This window comes from Mixophyes fleayi, chromosome 9, assembly GCF_038048845.1.
Source record: "Mixophyes fleayi isolate aMixFle1 chromosome 9, aMixFle1.hap1, whole genome shotgun sequence".
NCBI lineage: Eukaryota > Metazoa > Chordata > Amphibia > Anura > Limnodynastidae > Mixophyes > Mixophyes fleayi.
Genome location: NC_134410.1, coordinates 119,810,584 through 119,830,049, shown reverse-complemented (window position 1 = coordinate 119,830,049; position 19,466 = coordinate 119,810,584). Strand labels below are relative to the sequence as shown.

Genomic DNA, 19,466 nt, shown 5'->3' with positions numbered 1-19,466 from the left:
CGTCTTCCACATTACCGCCATAGATACACTTATCGAAGTGCAAGAGGCAACAAGATACAATACAACTCCAAACACAGTCATGAGTTGTACGCATGCGCAGTGCATCAACCAAGATGCATCCTTACGATATTCAATTATATTGACGTGCAACTTTAAATCAGGCGCTGACAGCGTAACTCTGCAGCTGTTTGCTAAACCACTATGACATCCGTCATACCATGATACAATAATTGATTTAAATTAACAAATAGTAAAATGCACCAGTTCTTTTGGAAATAGATGAAATGACCCCAATTTTGTGAAAAATTCAGGATAGTTCCCAATGTCACCTTGTGCCTTTATTTTTGGCTTTGGATAAATAATAATGGACTCAGGAGTCAACATATGGCCGGTGGGAAAGGTATACCGGTATATTATAATGCATCCGTGTAAAGAAGTGTGACTTATATGTGATAGTTTATACAAGCTTAGTAAGAATACATGACCACATAGATAAAGTTAAAGTATTGTAGGTCCACAATCTATTAATCTAATTTCTTTCCTTGCTATATAATAAATATTCCATTGTTCATTACGTAGTAAATAAACCACATATAGTGCATTTATCTCTGAATATTTCATTTGTGTTTTGTGTGTTTGTTTAGCTGAAGTGAAGCTACTTTACTTGGTGCTGTATGAAATTTGAAGGTTATCCCAACAGCCAAACTCGTGTTAGATAATTCATAAACACCAAGGGGTAAATGCACCAAACCTTTTAAAAAGGAAAAGTAGATGTGTTGCCCATATCAACCAATCAGATTCTAGCTATCATTCTCTAGAATGACCTAGATAAATGATAGCTAGAATCGGATTGGTTGCTATGAGCAACACCTCCATTTCCTTCCAACTAATGGTTAGAGGTTGTAAAATAGACGCTGTGGTTCTATATTACATGTAAATGTCTTGTGCCCCCATTACCTTTAACTTCTCAAGCATAGTTCCTTTCATTTGCGGCGTTCGCCTATACACAGTGGAGGCAGCCATTGTATTAGCTGTACAAATATTCGAGAGAATGCAGCCTATCGTTCACTAGGAAGCAGTGACATCACAGGATCCCAGTAATCTGATAGGCTGCATTGTTATTACTGCTGGTGTAAATCTCGTCACGTCCTCAGCAGCGTCACTAGTTTCTAACAGGCCGATAGCTTGCATTATCATTAAGTAACACATGCGGTTCCACACTTGCACTAGACTACCTTAATTTTTTTTTTGCCTTCAAAATATTCCTAAAAGACTGCTTAAATGAGGCTCAATCCTGGGCTGAAAACTGCAAGCCAGCCTCTGGTCAATGGCTATATCCATGCAAGAAAGCCAGGGGCAAGTAAGGGACGATTTTCATAGCTACCCAGAATCCCTAGCGGAGCCTTTGTCCCTCAGGTCTGTGGGTAAAACTTGTTGTTATAAACTATGAGACTGTAAATGAAGTATGTTATTAGAAAGCTCTTACTGCGTGAAATATAAGTTAATAATAGCGGTAGAACAAAAAAACAAACAAATATAAAGACCAGAGAAGTTGTTGAAATCTAAATTTTAATTGTGGGTCACAGGTTTCGGTTACAGGTTGGGTAGATTTCGGTAGGTGCTGGCCCAGAATCTGACGTAAGGGGAACGCAGACCCTGTTTCATGGAGCTATAATTGATCTTGTTATTGATTTCCAGGTATTGTCCATTCTGCGTGGTGTAAGTTAACCAAGGGGTGGGAACTTTAGAATGTCCTTTGCTGGGATCGCTGTGTAAAAAAAAAAAGACAGGGCTTTCAGTTCTATGGGCATGCATGACCCAGCTAACGGTGGAGGGGCAATATCCCTAATTACGTAGCCTATTTGTTTAATAAGCACCAGTGACATCTCTGAGGTGTGAGGTAAAAAAGGTGACATCTATGAATGCTAATGGGAGCAGCCATATACCTACACATTGTGAGGTAAATTAAAGTAATTATGTTCAAAAACCAAGGGGATATTAACCTGAGCTCACAATATATATATTGCGACTGAAAATGGCGCATTTTTGATGCGTCCCGGTCTGAAGGAGTAGCAGGTGTTCCTCTTGACAACAGACGCACTCCCCTCAGACACTGACGCCCAACTTGCAAACATGTACAAAAACTTTTTATTTTATGTTTTTTCTTTTCACACTCTGCAAATCCCAATCGACGCCCAAACGACTAGTAACATCTCAGTAAGTGTCTGCAAATCATTCGCAAACCTCTAATTTCAAGTGGTTGATTAGTTGGGGTGTTCGTCATTATCATTATCTGTTACATCTGCCCCTGACCAATAAAACCGCTTATTCAGCCATATCTGTGACCACCTCCCAGTCTGGGTACATACACAATAGCTCAAAATACTTCTCACGCCTGAATCAGGCCCATTATAAGTTATATTTGAACATTGAGCGTCATTCTTACCCGGTTGCTGCAAAGTTGGACCAATAAGCCATCATATTGCCTGAGACATCTCTGTCCTGGGGCCGGTAAGCTAGAGGGTTTCTGAATGGTTTACCAAACATGAACTGCAGGTCATCGGCGTGGTCGGCACCCACCCAGCTCGGGTATACTGGCATGCGGGTTGGGTGAGAGAACAGGTAGCTGTAGGTCTTGGCGTTTCTGTGTTCATAAAAATCATTCAAATGAGCTAGTAATAAGATTAAAGGATCATGTACTAAGAGCAAATACAGAAACAGTCTGTGTGTTTAGTTGTGTGGACCTTCTCCATCCCCTATCACATAACAAGGAACATGCTCACGAAATATAAACCTGGTCATACATACATAAGGGACCGTGGTATATTATCACTTACTTGGCGTGCTGATAGTGAAGGGCGAGAGCCTCTTGTGTTGGGACCAAGAAAATATAATCCGTCTCCAAGTCGACCACTGTTTTCTTCATGACCTCCTGATCGAGATCTGTGCCCCAGTTTTCGGCATAAAGGTTGAAAGCGATATCCAATCCTTCCGCACCTTTAGCGAGTGTCAAGCCCTCCACCACCTTTCGTACGTCTTCCCTGTTAGACAATCACCAATAGATCAGTGTCTGAAGTAACCCAATCTCTGAGGGCACTTATCTACTGATGGAACAGACCAATCCCACCTGGTTTTCCTAGGACGAGGCTTAATACGTCATCCTATAATTTTTGGGGATAATCCCAGCTAGTTGGTGTGTGTGGGTGTGGGTGTGTGTGTGTGTGTGTTTCAATAGAATGCTACGACTGATTAGAAGATTCTAATATCAACCCTCGGAACTCAAATTGGAAGAATCCAACCCATATGTAAACCTCTCTCGCTGTTGAACAAGACCAGACACTCACACGGAAATTTTCTTGAGCGGCCTGTTTATGGTGGGTAAATCAACGCCAGCAAACAGATGCCCGTCCATGTTGTTGATTCCTGCTAGGTAATCCACATTAGCAGCATTGGCAAAAAGATTCCTGGGCTCATCCGGTATGAAGTCTCCATCGATGACCGGGGAGAAAGCCAAATAGTGCACCAGAGGATCTGCGCAAAGAGAAGAGAAGCAGCCTTAAAGGTATCAGCCGATCTTCAAGGATACCGCCACCTAAAACTTTTTAGAGGGTATATTTACTGAACTGCGGTTTTTAAAAAGTGGAGATGTTGCCTATAGCAACCAATAAGATGCCAGTTATCATTTTTTTAGTACATTCTACACAAGACAGCTAGAATCTGATTGGTTGCTGTAGGCAACATCTCCACTTTTTCAAACCCACAGTTGAGTAAATATATTTAGTAAATATACCCCTTAGTTTTTACAAAACTGGTCTAAATATGGCCGTGGAAAACACACAGACACAGTTGTGTAAATACAAAGTGCCGTCTACATTGTACATTACATCATAACAGGTTTGAGTGCTCACATTAATATCCATTTAGAAGAGAGCAGGCAATTATTAGCGCACTTGTTAATTAAATAGGATACGAAGTTATGGCCAAAATGTCTGACACCTTGGTCATATCACGGGCTCCTAGTTAATTTATAGGCTGCATTATCACACTTCCACTTCGAGTAACGTGTTAGTGATATCATTGTGTCCACTTTATTCCCATTGTTCCATTGTTTATCTCTGTTTTCTCTCCTAGTGACGGACACTCACAGTTTAGGTTGGTCAGCGGCAATGTATAGGCCACGGTGATGGCGCTGGGGTCGGTCCTTCGCAGGCAGTCAGCCAACTCCGCCGTGTCGTTCACGGGGCAGCCAACTTTAGCTGCAATCTGCAATGATGATAACCGTTCTCAGAAAATATCCCTGTATTGTGAATGAGTTATATTAGATATACAAAGCACAGTATTAATAAAATAATGCTCATTGATGCTGGAGGACCGCTAAAGCCAAGTTCCTTTATATACAAGACTACTAGTAACATTCACAAAATAGGTTTGTAAAAGTTTCACTGCTAAATGCATTTGTTATAGGGGTATAATCACGCGGAAGGCTTTTCTGTACAGACTTCCTCTATCAAAAGTCCCTATAGGGAGCCAGTCAGAGCCTAAAAAGACTGATAATAGTCTCTTTATGGTGTGGTTGACTGTTCCATCTATAGTTATGAATAAAATAAGATGCCCTGTAATGTCAAATGGACTTCTATATTATTGGTGGGCCTTTAAATTATGGTCTTTGAGGGATGCCTTTCTCAAATGATTTGTTTCTGCAAAATACAAATAGATCTTGGTTTAATGGAAATGTATTTAAAGGATGACTGGAAAGTTTGGGTGGAGTTCTTTAAATTTAAACTAATACTAAACAGTTTGGTGGTTCCTTGTTTTGCTGCTTGCCTTGGTATTGTCAATGAACCCTCTTTCATAATCTATTCATGTGCACTGAAGAGGTCATTTAGAGGTGGACGTACATCAATATGTTTTGCGTACAGTACGCATTTATTTCATCTGACTGCTTCTGATTAGCCATTGTGCATCAACCCCTCCAGTACTTAAATCACTAGGATCACGGCTGTATTATATGAAGCCGCTGCTGTCTATTCACGTTCTTTAACTGATATTTCCATTTGGATAACTGCAGGACAGAACATTATTATTGTATCTTTAAAAGGGTAAACGAGATCTGAAAGGAACCCGGGACCCCACGTAAATAATATTCAGTATTATCGTTCAACTTATTGAGCGCGACTGAAAACTGAATTTTCCATTTTGGGAGGGGTTGTCCTATAACATGGGATAGATCGGAAACAGATCAGTCAGTGAAGAAAAGCATTGATAAAGACGTTACCTGTTTAGCCCAAAACAAGGGATCCTGTTGAATAGCCCATGGGCACAGACCCACCCCGCTCTGACCGATGGCTCGCTTGATCAGTCCAACATTATACGGGGTCAGTGTCTGAAACAGAGAGGGGAGGAGTCAGGTTAGAACATTGTGAACAATACGTCAGCATTAAGGTACACAGAAATATGTTTACAATTAACATGTGGGGAGGGGGCTGGGAGATCAGTGGAGGTGTCTGAAATGCCCCAGCCAAGATCTACTCCTGGAGGGGGTGGGAAAACGTCTACATAGATAATGACAGTAGTCGCTCCATCCCGGCAGCAGGGGCTGGTATTTCAATGTATTGCCTGTTTATTTGTGTCTCGTAGGTTATTCTAGTGCAATACTTACATATTCTGTACAATTACTGTGTGTGCATAGTTTATATAGGTCATTACAGCTTATATGAACGATGCAGGCAATTTGTGCTATAGACAAGACCCTGAAGATACTGTTTGAGTCCTAAAGTTGTAGCAAAACACTGCACCCTAGGCAGGCACCCCTAGTCACATCAATTTGGTTCTCATTAAATGTTTTACCCAGTTTGTTTATTAGTTTATTGTGTTTGTCCCCCAATTGTAAAGCGCTACGGAATATGTTGGCGCTATATAAATAAATGATGATGAAGATGATGATGGTTGAGTTCATTACCTGCAACGAGACGCTGGCAGCCCCGGCCGACTCGCCGAAGATGGTGATGTTCTCAGAGTCACCTCCGAAAGCAGCGATGTTCCTCTTCACCCAAGCTATGGCCATATGCTGATCCCACAGACCATAGTTACCTGGTCAAAAAGAAGCCATGATTGAGGCATGTTGATGAATAAATTAATATATTATTAGAGTTAGGGAAGAGGGTAGGTGAGCGAACCCGGTAAAGGTGAGGGACTTGGAGGGGAACGGAAAGGACAGTGCGTGAGTGACAGCAAAAGCAATTGCAGAAATTCGCCTCAAGCGATTGTTCTCTCAAACAATTGTCTCATTGTTTCTGAAGTATCTGCGAGCAATAGTCTAACCTTTAATTATCCACACATATATGTTTGTTATTGCTGCGTACTATGAATGTACTATGGATAATGTATACAACGCAGTCGGAGCAGGTAACCCATTAAGAGCCATAAATCAATACTCTATGATGCCACTTGGTGTCTATCCCTCAGTACTAAAGTCTTAGAGGTCAACAGACTCAATAAGGGACATTTGTCAAAACAAGAGCACAGGCAAAAGGTGTTATAAGTCATATCAACCAATCAGACATTAATTTTCATTTTCAAAACTGAACTACAGAAAGGAGTTAGAATCTGATTGGCTGCAATGGGTAACAGTAACTTTCGTCTCTGCACCAGTTTTCATAAATGTCCCTCAAGGACTTCTAAAACATGGAAAAACTTCCTAACCACAAAACTGTTGTGTACACAGAACTCAATTTTATTACAAATACTTATAGTCTAGTCTCATAACCTCCAGACTCAAATAAAACAGATGCCCATCATCTTTTAAAAATAGATTATAATTATTCAGTGAGGGCATCGTTGACTTAATGAGAAGAGTTACCAGGAGCGTTGGCGTCTCCAGTGCTGAGGAATCCTAATGGTCCCACTCGGTAGCTGAAGGTCACCACAATGACGTTACCACGGAGAGCCAACTCTTCTCCGTCGTACAGATAATTGTCCAAGAAGTTGGCTCCTTGACCGCCGCCGAGCAGAAATCCTCCACCATAAATCCAAACCATAACAGGTAATTTTGATGACACTGAATATATAGGATAAGGGATATCAATCAGTACATAGAATAATAATTAAAGGGCTCTCTTTCACATATTGGACGGGATTTACAATAAATTGTGGCAACATCAGCAGGACAACTGCATTAGCTGCGGAAACCTTCCCTCTTTGGAAGTTCCTCTACAAAGATAAGTAGATAGATAACAATTACAATGGGCAGATGACAAGGAAAACCCATCTGTCGGTTTTTTATATCATTGCAGCGGGATCTGCACCTGCTGTTGAGTTTCAAGATGGGCAATAAGTGGTTGGGGGCAGCACATTGGGTGTAACTATGGTGGAATAAACATTTGTAGTGCAGTTATGTGCACTGCAATGTAATAGATGTAAAAAGTTTAAATTGACAAAGGAGGTATACCCCTACCCAACATATATATTTAAATATTCTATAGCTGAAAGGCTATTTTTTTAAAGTAAAAAAATAAAAAGAATGTTTTAGTAATAATATTATTATATTAAAATACTTAATTAAAAAGATTAATGTAATTTCTTTTCTAGTAGAATGTCAGGATGTATGTGTATTCTAGTAGAATTTCAGGGACTTTGCATAATACTATTGTGTTTGATAGTATTTTTCTGTCGGGTCAGTCTGGTGCTACAGGTCTCCTATAGGCTGTCCTACAGATGTGGGAGGCGGCTTCAGCCGTCTACCAATGACTGAAAACAGAGTAACACTCTAATAGATTTTGCTTTGTAACAGATGAAGTGTAAAGGCGAGTTTCACGTTGCTATGTGTATTATCTTCCCGCTTTGTACAATATATAAATTATTTTGAGGTTTAGTTGTCCTTTTAAAGGTGGACAGACATTACATTCTCTTTACTGACCTGATGAGCGAGACTGAGGCACCCAGATATTTAGGTAGAGACAGTCCATTTCTCCACGTATACCATTCTGGACCAAGTTTGTTTGCATACAACGTGGTTTGTATTCTGTGGTTTTCAGAGTACCTAGGGGGAAGAATCGCAGGAAGCAGAAATATGAAGTTTAATAATACTTTAAACTAACACTAGAGGCAGTATACTTTCATTGTAGGCTACAGGAAAACCTCTGTATCTCTTATCTGGAAACCCATTATCCATAGAGTTCTAAAAACCAGAAAGGAAAGTAGTATATAATTGATACTTCTCTGTGATAACGCAGACAAACATGATCAATAAGTGCATCATCCCACAGTCACTGCGAGGAGCACTGCAACACGATTTAATTAGTATGGGAATTTCAGGAACAGTTCAGGGATAGACAGAGGTCACTTTTCATCATTATCATCGTGTTTTTTTTGGTTTTTTTTACAAGGACTTGGTATAGCAAGATGCCCTCTGCTAGACACCTCTATCCACTATAAGAGGAGGCCTTGTTACCTCCCTTCTTTCAGAAGCTCCCTTTTTCGGTGCAGTGAAAGAGGACCATGGGGTACATTTACATAAAACTTCTAAAATGGAAAAGTGGAAATGCTGCCTATAGCAACCAATCCGATTCTATAGCTATTGTTTACCTAATATGTTCTAATCTAGAAAATGATAACTAGAATCTTATTGATTGCTTTGGGCAACACCTTCACTTTTTTCTTTTTAGAAATTTTTATAAATCTACCCCCAGATCCCTGACGGACACTTCCCTGGTTGAAGCTTATGGTTAAAGGGGACAAGGAGTGCGATACAACAACTAATTGGGGCCACTGCCACCACGGCAGCCCAACGGTCAGGCCTATGTGGCCTTTCCACAAATTCCAGCTTGGTCCAGCTCAAATTACACCTATAAAAACAAGCCGATGAGTTTGTGACAATACTCATGTATAACTGTCTTTACTAAACTTCTGGGACTGAGGGCATTTTTGAATTGATCATATTTGAACCACACACCTGGGTCAGAGTGTACCCTCATATAGGTTGATGACCAAGTGCCATCTGAGCTCTGTGGTTAATTTTGCCCACTGGTGTTGCATCCCGGAAGTGCCTCGTGGCCAATTAGCTTTCTACCTTTACCGGGGGAGCTGAGCACATGCCCTGGCCAATGACAATCCGCTCTGCTGTGGTGGATCTCAGTAAATTAAATCTGTGCCGTGGTTACATATCAGATCTGCAGGGTCTTACGTGGGCATGAGAGTAGTTCTAAAACGGGTTATTGTTTTATTAGTTCTGCATAATAATTGCAATACGACTGATCTTTCACCATTCAGCCTTTGTGGTTCTTTAAAAAAACTATTCCACATTCAATAACTTTAAAACTGCTTAGCACACTAGTCACAGACATGAAGACGTTACCATAACACAAACGGTAAGGACATAGAAAGTTGACTCACCGGACCAGCCTGGATGCTTTTCAGGTTTTTCCAGAACTTTTGTAGGAGCCCCAAATGGAATCCCTTTGAAAATGTCAATGTAATCAGGAGAAATGATTCCGATCTTCTTACTGGTTCCTTCCACAAACCCCCCTTCTGTGTACACCACGCCCAGCTGTAAAGGCAAGCTCAAAATGTCACCAAAAGAAACATGAACTTAAAGGGTCTGTAAATTTGGAGACACAATTGGCTTTTGTTTTGTTCTAAATAACAAAGAGCGCTTTTGCTGGTGAGAAGAGGTATCTGTTCACTCAACTTATTAACGGGGTTACTCAATTATTGTCGGCAGTAATGCTGCTGTCGGTAAGCATTGGCGATAATGTGCCCTAAGTTATTGCACGGGGAGAGTCTATTTATCTCTAAATGGCCAGTTATGCAAAGAACAGGCTGTCTTGAGGAGTACAGAGACTTCTGCACCAGTGGCAGTCAGGCGGCATGCCACAGGGCTCTATCCCGTCTCCCATTCAGCATGAATGCTACCGCTAGGTGACATAATCAGACGTAATGGCCAGGACTAACGCTGCTATACATAGAATACGCAACTCCTTCGCACCGAGGACTAAGAAACCAATATCAGTCTTCAATATCTGTCTAGCAGAGCTCCAGGAGTGGATGACAGTCAGTGGTATCCTGATTAAACAGAGGTTCTTATGATAGGAGCTCATTCTCAGATGACGACAGCAAATGGTTCATCCAACTAAAGTGAAGCTTGGGGGTTCTGAGCTGCCAAACTATAATCATGTGCGGAATCTATGTGTTGACCTTGATTGTGGCTTGACACGTCTGGTTTCAGTCATGATCAAATCCTCATGCTTTAATCTGAAGCACATAGGTCAGAACCAAGCATTTGATTCTCCCAGATCTTCTAACACTCATACATGCATCTGTGTCCTCATGCTTGGACTACGGCAATGTACTCTACTTGGGTGCAACAGGAAAAGAACTCCACCGTTTGCAGCTGGTACAAAATCCAGCAGCCAGAATATTAACTAACCTGCGCCGTTCCGTGCATTCTGTTAATATTTCATGTTTATTTTGTATTAGGCTTTTATTCTGAAAATGCAAAGTGCTTTGAGTTCCCTGGCGAGAAACCCGCTATGTAATTAAAATGATAATTATTTATTAAAACTGAGCTTACAATTCCACATATGCACCAGACTCTCACACAGTAAAGCAGAACGGGGATCTCCAGAGAGATATGTAACACTTATCACCATGCATACTTTTATGGTTCAGCTGCCATGGGGATAAATGCATGTTATACCGCAGCGATAAGTCTGTTTGAACCAATATTCCCGAGGTATCGATAGGCTGCTTTCTTGCCATGGGTGTAACCATATATAAAGTGCATTGTGTTTGTGAGGTCACTGTTCTAGGAAACTGACTCCCTGTACTTCCGCACTTGTTAATGACTTTCATACTGAATTTGAATACACGTTATGTTTTGCATTTTTAATACTCTATGTCAACAAAAAATTATTATCAAGGCTCTAAGGAATAGGAAGGGAGATTAGAATTATATCCAAGATGTAGAATAAAAGTGTACTGGTACAGTTGCTCAATAATAAAAAAAAGTTGGTAACATATTTCAAAGCTGGGACTGTGCCTGAAATAGGGACAGTTGGCAATCATACCACAATCCTACTTCCCTCTTTTCTATACTGCAGCATACTGGAAGGCCAACAATAAATGTACTGATGATTGCGTCTCAGCAGCAGTAAACAAAACCATCTGATACTGGTGTAGTATACTTGGTACAAGGCCGCGCTGGCTTGTGTGCAATCTAATCACCAGAGTGGTTGCATTACATGAGTTATATACCTCCGGCGGCTGGAACTGCTGATCAATATGTTAGTGTAATCTTCCCGGAAAACAAGGCTAATCAATGGCCTCCTTCTCTGGCTCTGTCACCCAGCCAAACATAGGTCATAACAGTACCTGGGTATACAGCTCAGGTATATAAGTATGTATGTATATATTCAGGCCCAATATTAATTTCTATATAAAATGTTTATGGGGGTTACTATGCATTACTGGGCACCACAGCTAAATTCGGGAGGGCCGCTTCATGTAGGTCAATCCTTCCAAAGCTCCCGCTCTGCTCATTGTCCTCAGTGTCTCAGTATATCTGGATAAATAGCCAGGTTAAGAAGTGTAAATCATAAATGTAATAATTTGTATAAACCACAATATGTATATGTAAATATGAAAGCTGATTTAATAGAAATAGGAAAACAAGATCCAAAATTTAACAGACAAAATGGTAAACACAATTATATGGGGATGATCGTTAAACACTGGAAGAATAATGGTAATAATTACTTTCTAATTTTCTTTTCACTGAAATGTATTATACAAGTTATAGTTACCAACATTGGAATAGTCACTTGAGAGACACTTTCCTGATGTACAATTACATCCAAGAATATCCTGGACAGACACCCTGAATGTGACATCACCACTGAAACTGGTAATATCCTTATTTTTAAGTACTTCCCTTTTGCAAATATTAACTTCAAAACACAATGAGAACAAACTCTAGGGGGTAACTGTATCAGGCTGAGAGTTTTTCGGCGAGTTTGAAAAACCAATCAGTTTCTAGCTGTCATTTATTTAGTACATTTTACAAAATGATAGCTAGAATCTGATTGGTTGCTATAGGCAACATCTCCACTTTTCAAACCCGCCGGAAAACTCTCAGCTTGATACATTTACCCCTAGGTATTGCATGCACAACACAGAACAAGAGAAGTGGTACCGTCAAAAACATTCAGTACCGGAAAATCCTCATCGTTTATAGGGCGCCACAGATTCCGAAGCGCCCGTGTGGATTGTGCCATGGAGCAAAACTTAAAGGGTCAAGACCGTAAACCCGTGGACTGATGATGGCAATACGGGACTGTCTTTATTGTCCGAGGTTAATAGTGGTGTTATTTAAAAAAAAAATAAAAAAACTTCCCAATGTCACCTCTAATAATGTTGGCTACAAGTACATCTGCGCTTAGAAATTGTTTCCACCCAAAAATGACAATAAACATCTGGGTCTTACCGTTGCAGCATGGGCAGCCACCAGGAGGCGGGCAAAAGCCAACAAGATTACCAAGCACGCCATAGCCTCTCCCACAGGTGCTTTCCCTAACTGTGGGGTCACACAGATCCCCACGGCATTAATATATATACACACTGGTATACCTGAAAACGCCCTTCTGCGTCTGAGCAGTTCTTTGATAGTTTTGCCAAAACTGGGCATTGCCAGAAACACAGCAATTACCTGTGTGATTCAGACCAGCTGCTCCCACCATTTATCTGACTGTCCCAGCATGGCCAGCTTCCGACAGTATCGGAGCCAAGCAGACCGCTGTCGTTTCCCAATTAACACTTAAAGGAGAACTGAGCTTTCAACTGATTATTATTTTATCATGTCGAACTATAAGAGTGGACTTCATGGCCAGAGGACCCCCCCCCCCCCATCTCTGGGGGAGCATATTGGAATAAATACCTAAACCTAATCAGCTAGATAGTATTAATACAGCAGTGATCACAAGTATAGCAATGCCAAATATATTCTATTTTAACATTTACTTGTGGAGAACATGGTTTGTTGTTTTAATGGGTCTACCCTTTTGCTGGCACTAAAGGATTCAGTGTAACCTGGATCTGATAAAGAACACTAAAGGGTTCAGTGGAAACTGGATCTGATAAGGAACACTAAAGGATTCAGTGTAAACTGGATCTGACAAGGAGCATTAAAGGGTTCAGTGTAATCTGGATCTGATAAGGAACACTAAAGGATTCAGTGTAAACTGGATCTGACAAGGAGCATTAAAGGGTTCAGTGTAATCTGGATCTGATAAGGGGCACTAAAGGGTTCAGTGTAAACTGGATCCGATAAGGAACACTAAAAGATTCAGTGTAAACTGGATCTGATAAGGAACACTAAAAGATTCAGTGTAACCTGGATCTCAAGAAGCACTAGAGGGTTCAGTGTAAACTGGATCTGGTAAGAAACACTAAAGGATTCAGTGTAAATTGTGTCTAATAAAGCTACTTTTAATAGTTTGCATGGATTCAATGGTGCTACAGGCCTCTCCTGTTACTTTTACAACAACCTCTGCCTGGGGAAGTCCTTGTGAGGTCACTGTGTGACATCACATGATTTCTCCTCCGGACAAGGAAGCAGCACAGAGAGCTGACATGTGCTGCGATCAGGGTTCCTGGAACCTTCCCAGGAGAGTGCGGAAGCCGTTTTTTGCCTGCAGTTTTAAAATTACAATACAGAGAACTAGCTAATGTTACACATTTTTAATATGGTGTGCAGTCAGCAGCTGGTTAAAATTAATTTGTCACCCTCACAAAAATGTACATTGGTGCCTTAACCCATTAAATAAAATTCATTCTAGAGCAACAGTTGGTGCTTCCTTCTTATTCAGCTTTACAGTGGGAGAGCTTTATTTTACGTTACTATATTGTTGCTGAATCCGATTCCCCATTTTTAAATGGATTAAATGGAGCTGGCATTAGGAATATTAATAAAGATTAAGCAACAGATCCAAAAAAACTTTGCTGCTGGGGGACCCTGCTCTTTCCACTATATAACTCTGTCTGTGGCTTCCTGCTGCCTCCATTCCCCTCCTCACATCATGTTACTGCCCCTGTCATTTGTAGCCATGTGCTCACAGTAACAAAAGAGGAGTCGCTGCCTCACATATGATTAACTCAAACTCACTTATCTCTGGAAATACTCTGTGCTGCTTAGCTATGCTGTAAACCTTCCAACGATTTGTTTGGCTACTGGTTGCTATATTCCTATACACTTCAAAATAGGATACATATGGTCCAAAAGGAGATAAAGACCAATTAAAAGTTGCACAGACTATGCCCCTCTCCACTACCTGACCCACACCAACTCCTCAATGAGGTAAACATCACTACGCACAGGTTTTGCAAAGCTGGTGCGTCAGCACATGACTTCTTTGGCTAAAATGTTGCGTTCACCCCCAAGTCATTTTGTTGAACGACAGGGTATGATTAACTTTACATTGTTTTCAGGTAAAGAAAATACATCTTATTATGACAAATATGGGGAAGGGGGATATAGAAAATAATGAGAGGGATGTATAGCGACATGTTTAGAAGTATAGGAAGTCAGGTCCTAGAATATAGATGCCAATAAAAAGAGCTTCACATGTATTTTGTAATTACGCAGTCGTCAAAGAAATATGTCATAGGAAGTGAAGGTATGAATTGTTTGATGTTCCAGCCATGGTGACCAGGTCTCTTAGAACGTGTGCCTCTCGTCACGTAGGTACTATGTAATCTTCTCCAGTCTGGCAACATACCAAGTTTTCTCACTAACAGCTTAGAGGGATAAGGGGGGATGTGTATATTTTTAACAGTGATGTGCTTCAGTAGTTACCTTGGCCACTTCAAATACATGGAAAACCAGTTTGTTAGTGTGTCTAGCAAGAGACTTAAAATTGTTTACAAAGTAGAAAGCACCAGGGGATCTTTTTGGAGATTATGGTCAATGATTTAGGACATTGTCCCCGATAGGGGTCATCTTAATGTAGGACCACCGAATACACCATCCTGATTGTATTCCTTCAAACACATAGATGAAGTTGCAGAGAATATTATATGGAGTCTGGTTGACACCACGTACCAGAGGTAGCTTTTATATGCATTTTCTGAACTTTTGGCTACCTGGTCCCATACGTCTAACCATCAATACATTTCTCGTTCCTGCCATTGGTGGACATTGCGACAATGGGATAGAGCAGGTGGATCTGGAGTAAAGGCACTTTTAAGCGGATGTGAGCGAGTTCTCTGTACAGCGCTGCGGAATAAGTGGCGCTATATAAATAGCCGATGTTGAAAGCTCAAACTATTTGAGCGGCTAGTCCCTCCCCTATCCCCTCCCATCTAGAGCCATCCTCGGGTTTAGGTTAAGTGCCTTTTTGGCCCTGGATTTGTATTTCTTTACGCAGTATTTATCCCGTTTGTTTTACTGTATAGGGACGCCTCCCACGCTGTGAATAGCCTATTGGCTTTCTCCTCCCGCCTCTTCACCGCACGGGCGATAGAGTAGCAGGGAAGTTCCGCTCAGAATATGGAGGTGAAGGGAGGATTCACAGAACACAGCGCAGCTGCCGGCACATGCGGAGACGCCGATGGCTTACCGGCGTCCCCTTGGCAACAAGCAGTTCTTAACATTAAGAGTACGGCTCAGCCACCGCAGTGCCTGCGTCACAGATCTCCGATGGAGAAAACAGTTGCTGCGCATGTTACAGGAAGGAAGTCTTTCATAATGAATGTCTGCCCTCTACAATGGGGCTTATTTTTTTTCCCGCAGGTTTTCTCCTGCGCTGGGCATTTTGAGGATAGCTGTCCCCTCCTCGCTGGTGCCATCTCACAGGCGTCTATATATGCACATTTTTGTCTGTTTCCTATCACCTTGTGTTCAGGATTATAACCAACTGGGCTCTTATATTCCTCAGGGAGTTTACTCACCTTCTACATGCTGGTAATACCTATTGATTGTGTGTTCTACGACTTTATACTTATTACCCGTTATACATTATACAGTGTTTCATTATGTTTTATCTGGTTTTACACAATTTTTCTGAGTCCATTGTTGCCTTATTTCTCATGTATTTTAATATATCAGTCTATATCTTAGATACCCTGCACACCTTTTTTGGATATATAACACTATGTCTGAGAAAAGGGCTTCCAAGGCTAAAGGGACTTCCTCTGGAAAGTCTGTGCAGCATTATACCTGTGCCAAATGTAATATTAAATCACCTTGTGGACAATTGTCGCGTTTCGCCTGTGTGCTACATGCGAGGTGGAATTCCGGGTTCAGTGTATGCCCGCGACTGCACCGATCGGAGGCCTTGGAGGAACCGGCTTGGGCTAAGTCATCGGCAACATCCATAGCCGGCCTCACTCAGGTAATCTCTCTGACCAATGAGGTAGGCGACTCATCTCGCTAACCGCACTACACATTCCGCCTTCACCTCCTGAGAGCGGGGCCTCCCAGGCTGAGGAAGGTCTGGCGTTATCTCTAGCCAAGGCCATCTAGGCTCTTCCCTTTGGAAAACCTTCTTAGCCACCCTCCCCCCATAGGACAACAGGCAAACATCAGATTCCTAAGACTATTCAGGTGCCTATTCCCAACTGAGAGGGGTTGTTGCTACAGGAGCCTGAGGGAGAAGACTCTTATAGTTCTGAGGACACCTCTAAATTCTAGCATGTGGATGATTTAATCCTGAGCATTAGACAGACTTTAGGACTTGGCAGAGCCTGAGGTTACAGATTTCCAGGCTTCCTGCATTTTAAACGGCAAAAGAAACAGGTTTTCCAAGTTCTCCTCAGTTCTTAAGTTAGTATCTGAGGCCTGGCAGAAATCTGAGCAAAAGCTTCAGATGCCAGGTCAATTTAAATCGCCTTACCCCTTGCCTTCGGAGGAGTCTATTAAGTAGAAGAGTTCTCCAAAATTGTATCCTCCTATTGCCCACCTAACCAGACCCACTGATATTCCTGGGGCAGGATGCAGTTTCACTCTGGGCCACAGATAAAAAGTGTGACTTTCTTCTTGGATCTGCATATGTGCCGGGCAGGAAGTTTGTTTCGACTACATATGTGTACAGCCTGGGTCAACAGGGCCATTCAAACATGGACAGAACAGTTGGCTAAGGGTCTACAAGAAGATAGACCTAGGGCTGAATTGTTGGTGTTGTCTGAACATATTCTTATAAGCTTCTGACTTTTTTGGGATGCGGTTTCCATTAACTCCAGCCTTTTGGTCTCATGGTGTTCTTTCTGGCTGTGCTTTTTGGTCGGCTAACACGGACTCAAAGTGTAGGCTGAAGTCTTTCCACTTGATGGTGTTACTCTGTTTGGTTTCAAGCTGGACCAAATCTTAAAGGTAGCCCCTGGAGGCAAGAGCTTGTTTCTGCCTGTCAGCAGTGTTAAACCAAGGCAACCCAGGTTTCGGCACATTCATCCCTTTGGTAGGCCAAGGGCCACTACCACCAGAGGACAATCTTCTTCCACCGGGGGAGGATCCCAAAGGGGCTTCAGCAGACATGGGGCTCCAAAACAAGCCCTCTGCATGCCAGAATAACCCGCCACAGGTACCACTCGTAATGGGAAACGGCAAAGAGGGGGGGTTCCATAAACTAGCTGTGGGGACAGTGTTGGGCTATAACTGGAGAGATTATTTGGATCCCTGTCTTCATTATGCTTCATCATTATTGTGGCTTTAAAAGTGTTTTATTAGAAAGAATGGTCTGAACATGAGATCATTAAAAAGCCATTTCATGTTTGGGATTAATACGAGAGAAAAGGCTTATGGAGAAACCATCTAAAAATATTTACATATTTTATGTGGGAACAGTGCATACACTTAAAAAGAAAGTTGCATATAAAGATCTGTTTATATATAGACACATTCAAACACCAAAATATTCCTGCATCAGTTTGTCAGGAACCTCACAACTCTACTCTGTGCTGCTGGGGATCCTGCTCCTTCCACTATATAATTCTCAGTCTGTGGCTTCCTGCTGCCTCCATTCCCCTCCTCAAATCATGTCACTGCCCCTGTCAAATGCAGCCCTGTCCTCACTATCACTCATCTCCTGATATACTCTGTGCTGCTGGGGGACCCTGCTCCTTCCACTATATAACTCTCAGTCTGTGGCTTCCTGTTACCTCCATTCCCCTCATCATATCATGACACTTCTCCTATTATTACATGAACGGATAGGCATATGCATCTCCTGACATAATCTGTGCTGCTGTGAACATGTTAATGATGTGACTGGCTTCAGATTGTTATATTCCCACCCAGTTCAAAACTTGACGCACGCAGACAAACAGGACTTGAGCAATGATGACACAAATGTGCTCTGACCCTAGTTAAATACACCTTAAAAACAAGATGGTCTCTGTCCTTAACTTAAGAGCTTACACTCTATGCACGAGTAGTAAACAATTTACTTCTATTAACGTCGTCATTTAGAGGTCTCAGTAAGATGATCTAAAACCATCACATACATTATTATTACTCTGTGCATCTGCTCTGCATTCAGCTGTTGAATGAATCGCGATTGCCTTTTGTTCTGTGTGTTTTTATTTTGACAATGTGTTATTTTGGGAAGTGGGGAAACTATTTGTGAGATGGAAATAATGTTAAAAAAAAAAAGAAAAACATACCCTAGGGCATTTTCCAATGTTTGTTAAAGAAAACCTAACTAAACATCTTACGTCACATGCCGCTATAACAGAACTACAGTAGAAAAATAAAGGTTTTATTTTTAGAAATAGCTCAGAGACATTGTCTCCCATAGACCCTGTAAGAGTCACGTGCCCTCTGCAGGTGGAACTATGGAATTTACATACCTATGTTGCAGTAAATAAGAGTATATTACAAGGAATACACCAACAAAAACTTACCTTTCTACTGTTACATTTGTGTTCAATAGCTGTATTATAGATTTTATTTTATTCTTACATTTATTTTTTGTTTGTTTTTATCTTTAAATACATTTGTTATATACACGTTGTGTTATCTATTAATCTAAAGCCCTTTCATTGAAATAACCCACATTGATATTTCCTGTTTTTCTTCCTCAATTTACGCAGTTTGGGTAATGGACTTTTTAGACACATTTATGCATATAGCACAATATTACTTAGTCCCAATATTATTCACGGAAATAATTATATCCTGCTTTCCTCTACAAAGCAGAATATGTCCCAAAAATTGGGATTAACGCCATGTCAGATAAATGTAATCCTCCAGGTGTTGCTGTCTATGGAATTCTGGTTGACGTGTAACTAGACGGATTTACTAGAAAGGGCGGATGCTTCTGTCTGACCAGAGAACGCTACAGGCTGGATCTCTCCTCCTATTGGCTCTACAGCACGTTGGGAGGGGCTTCTTTGGAAAACGAGCAGGAAGGAACCCTTTGAAGTCTAGTGCAAATCATGTGGACTGATAAAATAAGAAGGAAGATTCACATAGAAGTAAC

General features: G+C 41.3%; 1 protein-coding gene across 1 annotated transcript; it reads right to left on the bottom strand.

Annotated features, from left to right (window-relative positions):
• Positions 1–1,201: 1,201 nt before the first annotated feature.
• LOC142101122 (bile salt-activated lipase-like) lies at positions 1,202–12,859 on the bottom strand. Its single transcript, XM_075185326.1, has 11 exons — positions 12,479–12,859; positions 9,391–9,544; positions 7,916–8,038; positions 6,860–7,057; positions 5,960–6,090; positions 5,276–5,383; positions 4,146–4,263; positions 3,345–3,531; positions 2,838–3,041; positions 2,447–2,644; positions 1,202–1,768 (listed from the first exon to the last, which is right to left on the bottom strand). The coding sequence occupies exons 1-11, from the start codon at positions 12,677–12,679 to the stop codon at positions 1,594–1,596; spliced, it is 1,797 nt and encodes a 598-aa protein (XP_075041427.1). The 5' UTR covers positions 12,680–12,859; the 3' UTR covers positions 1,202–1,593.
• Between the last annotated feature and the right edge of the window lie 6,607 nt (positions 12,860–19,466).